Genomic DNA, 9,765 nt, shown 5'->3' with positions numbered 1-9,765 from the left:
TGGGCGAGCACCCATAATAATGTTCACAAAGCCCTTGTGAACAAGACATCCAACGCCATGATCGTGTTTATCCCTTTTTCCGCTGAAGTAGAGCTTATGCCCTTCACCTGTTGTTATTTCGCCAGCTTTTTTCCAGTGCACATTGCAGAGACCAATAATGTTCCAATTATTTTTCTCCAGCTCGTGTGTAAGTTCTTTCAACTTTCCCACAGCCCTCAGTGTTCTAACTCCATGTACAGACAACACATTTATTTGGGATGTAAAACAATTTATCCATAGCACAGTAGATACTGCCAGATGCAGAAATGTTGCTCGTGTATCCTCAACAAACTTTAAAGTAATTTCTGTCTGTGACCTTCATCTTTGTCATTGGCCTTCACTAGATATTTGCGGGCAACTTATAATGTTAATTTAAGCAAGATATGTTGGTCCTTATCACATTCAAATTGTCGAAGAAAATAATCAGGACGAATGGAACGATACAGGCGTGACAATGATACACGATGCAGGTGGAACAATAGTACATGACGCGGAATTGAAAATGTAACAAGATGCCGGATTGACTTTCATGCATGACAGAGGCGTAACAATAGTACAGGATGTAGACGTGACTATAATACATCATGCAATATAATAATTAAGATAGATTATCATCGTCATCATAATTATCGTCATCGTCATGATAAAGAGATGAAAAGAAAATGAAGATAACTATTTTCCTTTCATTCATAATTTTACAAATATTTAGAAATGGTAGTAGTAGTAGTAGTAGTTGTAGTAGAAATAGTAGTAGCAGCAGTACTAGGAATAATAGCAGTAGCGGTAGTAGTCTCATCTTTTTGTTCATCTGTTTACCTGTTTAAATGTCTATCTTCAGTGTTCATCTTTCCATCGCGGTTTAAAGCAAATGGTACAGCGTTTACTTAGGCATTGTTTTAATTTTTTGTTTTGCATTGGTTCTGGAAAATCAACCTTGAACCGCTCTGGTTAGTGGCCGAGAGATATCATATCATACTATTGTCGTGCTGTGATGGGCCAATCTCATGACATTTCTTATCAAAAGGAAGAGACCTAAATTTTGATAACCTGTCCAACATTTTCAACGTTATGTATTTAGATTGGTTCTGTTGCAAAGGTAAGATCGACGACTTAATTTTCCTGGCAGAAAAATTTTTCTTCTGATTCTGTTCGTAATTATATAGTCTTAGAAGAAGCATCATTAACTTGAAAGTTGTTTTTTCTGCTTGCTTTTCTTAAACCATTTTGCATGTTTGCATTTAAGTTATTATCAACAACGTTATCTCAGTTGAGCGCAAGAGTTCTCATAATAGATAGACCACTAGGATTATGTTAAGGCATTTTTGACTTAGCTTAATTAGTATGGACAGCCTAACTACAATTAAGCATGCAAATATTCTAAGCATTATATTAACATAATTGTACATGACGCACACTGCGTCTTGCAATGTGATGCATGTAAACCAAAAGTAACACTGAAAATGTACCCAGTTTTTGGTAAAATTTAATAAATATTATAAGCAGATATCGAACCCATGCAGTAAAAAACGGCAACTAAAATGTTCTTTCATATAATTGTTTATCCTTTGATATAAGCGAAAAATTAAAGCGACGGTGGATCAGAATGAAGCATCGCGAGGAAAACAAAATAAATTACAGCTTTAAAAACTTATATGCTCTTTGTTATATAACTGTCATATATATATATGTGTGTGTGTGTGTGTGTGTGTGTATATATATATATATATATATATGTGTGTGTGTGTGTGTGTGTTTGTGTGAGTATGTATATGTATGTATATATATGTGTGTGTGTGTGTATGTGTGTGTGTGTGTATGTATATATATATATATATATATATATATATATATATATATATGGCAGCTATATAACAAAGAGCATGGGTAAACTTCAACTGAAGGCCGCATGGTATGTTAATGCTAGGACCTTATATTTTTTCCAGATGATTTCACCCTTTTTGGCATGTTTTGCTTTACTAGCATGCACGAATTTCGCTTTTGCTGAACAATGTGCATGCGCTAAAATTCCCATCAATGTCCAAGAAGAACCTACTCATACCAGTCGCATTCTGACGTTACTTTCTGGTGAAGACTGCTTGGCGTACAATGAGCATGACGAGACTGGACAAGATGGAATTACATGGGCGAACGTTAACTACAAAGGACATGTACATACACGTATTCTCTAGAATAAAGAAAGAAATGTAGATATGATAGAGACATGATCAATATTTTCTTTGACTTAGATAATCTCGAAAGAAAAGTCAAGATCAAAACTAAAGAAAATATTATCAAAACTAAAGAAAATATTAAGTTCTAGTCATCTTCAAAAGAAACCTTCGTCATTGTAGCATGAAATAACATGTACTCTGCCTTTTCTGATATAAACACACGTATAAATGTAAACAGATAAAATTAGTAACCATTCTGATGAGTATGATTTCACATGAAGTCAATAGAGCGTATTGAAATATACAGTTCCAGACTCTCCTATGATGGAGTTTAAAGGCAAAGAAATCAAAAAAACAATTTAATTATTGCGTATATTCCTTAACCTGTGTCTTCTATCTTTCCGTATGAATCTCTAATTTTGTTTTCAGATCATTTTTTGTAACATGGTTTAGCATGTGCCGAGCTCTGACATTAAACAACGAGTGAACATTATATTTCATTACAATATTATTAATACTGTTTCATGCAGATCAGTTGAGTTTACAACATATTTCCTGTTAGAACGTTTCTACATTTCATTAGAACAATTACTGATCATTAGTTTATTTGCATTTTTCGAGGTATGATTTTTATGTTTATTGTGTCTATGACTGATTACAAGCTTTTATTTACACTAAACGCTTTGTTACAGAAAGCCTGGATTGCCAAACACTACGTCGACATTGAAGTTTGTAGCTTAGATAAACAAAGCAAAAGAGCAGGTAACAGTTGAAATCAATTTAAAACGGATATAACAGACAGTAGGTTTCATGAAATAGGAAAATGTCACTATTATTGATTTGAAATTATGTTTAATGCCATGATTGCTGTACGATGGTTTGAATGACAGGGATTAGCACTTCAAATTTCTGTCCTCAATCAGACTTTTTTGGCGTTCAGATATAAAACAATCTTAGGTAATGAATTTATATTTTTGAACAATTATTGACATTGAGTGAACGAAAAAGACTTTAAATACTGAAGTGACTTAGTTTTACTCCGACATGACTTAGGTCATGAAAGTTAAAATGTCTAGTATGTAAGAGTAGTTTTTAAGGAGTCACAGATTATAAGCAAATGTACTAAATAGACAGAAACGCCAGTGTATGAAATACCCTTATACAAAGATAACTTTGTGTATTAACCCGTTCATTTGTCTCGAACAGAATTTAAATTAACGACATGAAAACCGAAAACTTAATCTTCTATTCTTCTTTTGCAATAATTGTTTGCATCATTAAAACTATTATTTAACGGCAAACTTTCGTTGACATATCAAAACAACAGTTCAGCTGAGCGGATGTCCCCATATCGTTACCCGTTCGGAATGGGGAGCGAGGGCCCCTACTACCCACCCAGGACACCTTCCAGCGACGCCAAAATATGCCTTTATACACCATGGCGCCTCGGCCGCTTGTCATACCAAAGCTCAATGCATTTCAACAGTGAAGTCATACCAAAATTATCATATGGACAGCCACCGTAAGCAATGATTAGTTGTAAAATGAGACATGAATATGGTCGTGAGGAATAATCGCTCTTGATATTTTCATATCTCATGAAAAGTCTTCACATCAAATTTTATTCTTTTATTTAGATAACTCTACACAGTATTCTTCTGGGTTGACTTGCTGCTAGAATGCCCATGATTTCATCTCATCACATATAAACTTATACCATTACAACCTTTTAACTTCATATCTCTTGAAAACATACCGTACGTAGTAACTTTTTTGTAAGCTAAGTACGAGGTATTTCTTGCATAACCTTTGAAACCCTTAACTTGTCATTAGTGGACGTTTCCACAGAAAAATAAGTTTTACACATGAAATATTTTGTCACTAGGAATCGGAAGTTTACAAGAACTATTGGTGATGTTTAAACTTTATTTATTGTAACCTGATTATCGAGATATATTGTATGCATAAGTTCATGTCTTCTATAATGGAGATACAGCTTACTGGCATATAGAAAGCGTCGAGGTTATAACGTTTTTTTTTTTTTTGGTTTTTTTTTTTTTTGTGTACTGTGATACTATAAGTGCGTTGGAAATTCTTGTTCATTAAAATATTTGAAAATTTGAAAGTACTTCCGTTAAGTGATATAAGATTTTGAACTTAGCACTTACCGGAGGAGTTGTGAGGTTTAGTTACATAGATTCGGAATACAATCCAGAAGCATCCACCCATTTCTTATTGCCTATTCCAACTCTTGTTCTCAGACTTTCGACATAAGTATGCAATATACGTTTTGAAATTATGCAAAACATATTCAATATATACATTTATGTTGATTTTACATTTGTGCTTTTAACTACGCTGAGTCTGTGGACAGGTGTATTGTCGTCATCAAGGAATATTTGACGATGTGTGGGAAATGACGTTCAGTTACAGGGTAGATACCGGTGTCAAGTACTTCAGAGTAATTGTGGACATTCGTCCTATCCATCATTGATTACAGTCATTCTTGATACCATGGAATGCTACACATCCCCAATCATTACGCTAGTTGTATGGGAGACGAAAGGTAACAAAGTCTACGGAGTACAGTTTTCTCCTACTCTAAAATACGACAATCTTGTTAAGTTTTCAATATCAGTATCATGTTTATTGTAGTCATTGATTATCACATGATTCCAATGATTATATACACTTCAATGACGCTTGTCTCTACACCATGCTACATGATTTATCATGTGTATTGTAGTCAATGATTATCACATGATTCCAATGATTATATACAATTCAATGACGCTTGTGTCTACACCATGCTCCATGATTTATCATGTTGATTGATCACAAGAAATATATGAGACCATCAACAATAAAGAAGTCAAAGAACTGACATATGTAAAACTGTTTACTGACCAAAGTTCTGCTATTTTGTTTTCACCCACCTTAAATCACGAATACTACGTGTAATGACTATTCCCCACCACATGTTCCACATTTTCTCTTTCCCCCCAAAACAGCCAATCACATTGCAAACTGTTTGATTTAGAAATATATAATTTTTGGACTATATCTGATTGTACATCCTTTCCATCTATACAAAGAAAATATGGCATTTTGGACACATTGCTATATTTCTTATAGGATTGTGTCATTGTTCACCAGCGACGAAGCATACGATGTTACTCGAAATCTAATCAGCAAAAAATATGGAAATCCTGCATGTTTTTTTAATTTGCGCATGCCATAGAAGTAATTGGAGGGTTTGCAAGGCAAGTTTAGTATATTGCCTGGGGAACCATAAGTAGAAGATATCGTCTGAACCCATAATATAATTTGAATCTGCGTCAATCAGGTTGTGATTTATTACCATAACTTCCGATTCATCGCAAATTAAGTATTTGCGGTTTTTAGAGCTTACGTTGAAATCGTTTGAAGAGCTTTAAGAAGATACTTAACGCAAATCAACCTTTCACGTGTTGGTACTAAGCTGTGCTTTTCCCTGGGAACTACAATTATCCTGGTTACAGGTTATAATGTATTTCACACCTTTCTCCTAAGTATGAAACGTAATCTGGGAAATTTATATATGCTATTCAGAAATTAGCTCAGGCAACAGTAACCAAATATACGTTGATGGATCCGAAATAAATTTTGGATCACATATTTTAATAAAAGATATCGGATCTTTCGAAATATAATGTACTGTCACTATTGAGCACCTTTATTGTCCGACGCTCAACTGATTTTTCGAATTGTCTCATGCTGGATGGGAAATTCATAAATTTTAGTTTTTAGATTGATACACGCAACATTGTGTTAGGAAACCGCAATTCTGGATTATATGCCTATTCAAAAATTTTATATTTTCAACAAGAAAGTAAAACATATATGATCAGTAGTTCCTTACATTTAGCTTGATTGACTTTTCCAGATTGGTCAGATATAGGCTACAGTTTCATCATCGGTGAAGACGGTAACGTGTATGAAGGTAGAGGTTGGGATGAAATTGGTGCACATACTTTGAACTACAATAGTGTTGGTCTAGGTAAGTTGCCATCCATTACTAGTGTATAGTTTATGAAATTATTTATATTAGTCAATCGCATACTATTTTCTCTAATTTGTAATAGGTTGATCAAATGAATGCGAACATTTGGACATTAATATATAGCTACTTTTCACAATACAAAACAATGATTTTTAGCAAGCATTTAAAATGTTGTAAACAATGAAGTTATAGTCGGTAAAAGCTATATGTTGTTTCAAGGGCAAAGATTAATTTCCTGATTTGCAAGAACTAATAGTGACAAAAGAGACGAATCGATGATTTATTAGAGGTTTTAAAAGAAAATTAATCATGTATAATACATTTTGAAATGTATACAACGACATCAGCCCAATCGTGCAGGGTATAACAACATAATAAAGATTCCTAAATTCAAAAGCGGTGGCTCCACAAGCTAAGCTTCATGTGTAAGGATATAACAGCATTAAAATAAAAAGTCGATTCTCACCCGTACATTCAGACTATTGTTTGGTGGGATTATTTGCAGTGCAATTCATATTCTCTAAAGCTCGGAAATCCTGAAAGCGGTAAAGTTAACAGAAACTAATATATTGAATTCGACGGTTCTTAGACAGGAGACACAACTGCTATACGAAAGGGATGACAGTGAATATAAAAACAGTTTAACAGTAGCAGATTTGAACTGAGTCGAATGAAATGAAAAAGCGATGATATACAGTGTTATTTCAAATAGAAATCCTCATAAGATATATATATATATATATATATATATATATATATATATATATATATATATATATATATATATATAGTTTTAAAGAGTATGCATACCCGAGAAAAGGAAGGATCAGCTCTTATTTTTAGAGGATTGTTAAACGTAGGAAGGCACATATAAAAGCATTTTATATTGATATTGAATTGGGCAAGAAGAATTTTGTAGGAAACAATTTTGGCGTAAACGCAAAATCTCCGAAGCTTATTAGTTACTGCTCCTGATAAGAGTTGTAAATATAGAACATTGATGAGTATTGCATCTTATTCATATCCAGTTACTTCCTTCAGCCATAACTTGATGAAAATCTTAGAAACGTTTATGAGAATGAAGTCGACATGCTACATTGCAACACAAATTTTCATATACAAAGCAATTAATAATTAAGATCAAAGTATCTAAAGCCTATCAAAAAGCAGTAGAATATGATTTTTACACAGTACGTTTCCCTCGGCTGAATTATGCGTTTTGGTTTAATTCGAGCGCGATGAATATGTGCCATGAAACTCGTACTGGAACAAAATATCTTTTCACAATTTTATATTGCTATTACCGAGGTTAACGTATTACTGTGTGTACCCTTGAGTTGTCACAAATGAGCTGTTAAAGGAGGAACGGTATTGCCAGGAAAATTCCAGCAAAGCTTAAACCATCAATATTTATTAAAATCGATGTATTTATTGAAACTTATTACATGTAGTTTAATAAATTATTGTACTATTTTAGCCAATCGTTCCTTTCAAATCGGCTAAATATGATCCTGAGCTAAACAGAATTAGTGATTGATAGCAAACTGGAGAGCAAATATATATACCTATATCACATGACTTGATCGTTGACATCAAGCAAGTTCTTGCCAAAAACCGATGATCGGGACGAGTGTGTTACTCTCTCTCTCTATCAATATATATATATATATATATATATATATATATATATATATATATATATAACGATTTACACTCGCGCAAGGACATTTATGGAAGGTGTGATTGGGTCTACAATTTCCCGCCAGATTTGTCGTGTAACGCGCTGTCAAGGGCAAATATATTTGAAGGTATTCTCTCTGCTAGGTACTTTGAGCCAATTTACTTGTTGGGGTACGGACGGTTTTTTTTTTTTTTTTTTGTAGAAATTTTGTTTCATTGTTATCGGTTCACGCTGTTAGACCTCCTCGTTTCCTGGAGTTTATATTAACTTGTTTCCATTCTACATTCTGCTAACCTTTCTTTTGTTGTATATTATGTCACACTCGTACTGGGTCATTCATCTGTAAAAGAAATAGACGATCATGGCATCCCGATTTTACTATTCGGCGTTATTTTAAAATTTATATCAATTGGGTTGGGTGCAGGATAGTCGACACATTTATCAGGCTCAATCTCTCTGTCGTACGCAAAATTAAACCAGAAAACCATAAAGCTATATTAGATATACTTCCCGTCGTCACTTGCATAGATTCATTTCATCAATTTGTCCATCTCTTGTCCTTGTTACACTGTTAAAACACTTTCAAACAGGATTTGCAAACGACTTCATGTTTGTTTTCTTTTAGTTGGTTCCGTACCACTAGTTTGTGTTTTCCAGCTGGTTCCGTACCACTGGATTTTATGTTAACCTTCTGTTTCCCAATTGGTTCCGTACTACTGGGATTTATGATTACCAGTTGATTCCGTATCACTGGCCTGTGTGTTTTACCAGTTGGTTCCGTACTTCTGGACTGTCCATTTGCTACTTTGTTCCGTGCTACTGGACTTTGTGTTTACCATTTGGTTCCGTACCATTTGACTTTATGATTACCAGTTGATTCCGTATCACTGGCCAGTGTGTTACCAGTTGGTTCCGTACCACTTGATTTCATTATTACCAGTTGACTCCGTATCGCTGTGGTTCCGTACCACTGGATTTTATTATCACCAGTTGATTCTGTATCACTGGCCGGTGTGTTTACTGCTTTCTGCTTCCACCACTTTGCTCCATGTCAATGGGCTATTGCCCAGCTCGTTTAGGCTCACTAACCTGTAATTGTTCTGTTGGTACTGGTTTTATGTTGCATTCCGCACCTCAAAACAATGACCCATGATTTTCATAATGATCAATATGTTTTTTTCTTTTTTCATTTTCTTTCTTACTACTACAGAGTTCGTGCCTCATCTCACTATAGTGAACAGTGACGTTCGTGATATTACAATAAGGGTACGCATTTGCAATGACCGCTACATAGTAATACACTGAAATTTATGTAATTATTAACTTTTTGTGGCATTCCGTCGCAAATGGCTGCGAAGAGAGCAAGACCATCAAGGTCCAAAATCCAAGAGGCGGTGAAGAGGCCCAGAAAAAAGGCACCATTGTCATCACCAGCGGCTGCCAACCCTCAACCTGGAACATCCAGCGAAGGGGCTTGGATGGACTTCCATCTTCTTAATGTTATTACCCAAGAGGTAACCGACAGGCTTACCACCCATGTGACACATGAGATCCATAACAAATTTGATCAGCTGGTAGCTATACTCAGGGCATTCACCGAAAAAGTCCATACACTGGGTTTCAACTTGCACCCTCCGTAGCAGCAGACATTACTCTAGCAGCATTCATGGCCGCTCGCGCCATTGTGGAAACCACAGCATCACTTACAGGTACTGCTGTGGATACAGATAACTTTGTCAAAATCGTTTCTCTGCACCCCAGAAGGAACTTGGCTCAACTGATGCCAAAGTCCCTAGCAGAGAATTCATCCGCGCGCAGCTTGTGCGAAAACA

General features: G+C 35.0%; 1 protein-coding gene across 1 annotated transcript in view; it reads left to right on the top strand.

Moving 5' to 3' along the window:
* Positions 1–1,028: 1,028 nt before the first annotated feature.
* Positions 1,029–9,765, top strand: part of LOC149778367 (peptidoglycan recognition protein 3-like) — a 35,196-nt gene continuing 26,459 nt past the window's right edge. Inside the window, exons 1-5 of the mRNA XM_089938328.1 lie at positions 1,029–1,135; positions 1,983–2,207; positions 2,903–2,972; positions 3,538–3,732; positions 6,136–6,249. Of these exons, the coding sequence (XP_089794454.1) occupies positions 1,983–2,207; positions 2,903–2,972; positions 3,538–3,732; positions 6,136–6,249 (604 nt within the window). The 5' untranslated portion in view covers positions 1,029–1,135. The remainder of the gene's footprint in view (positions 1,136–1,982; positions 2,208–2,902; positions 2,973–3,537; positions 3,733–6,135; positions 6,250–9,765) is intronic.

The sequence above is a fragment of the Sinohyriopsis cumingii genome, chromosome 17, assembly GCF_028554795.1.
Source record: "Sinohyriopsis cumingii isolate HCF-2022 chromosome 17, ASM2855479v2, whole genome shotgun sequence".
Taxonomy (NCBI): domain Eukaryota; kingdom Metazoa; phylum Mollusca; class Bivalvia; order Unionida; family Unionidae; genus Sinohyriopsis; species Sinohyriopsis cumingii.
This window is presented reverse-complemented; position numbering and strand designations above follow the sequence as displayed.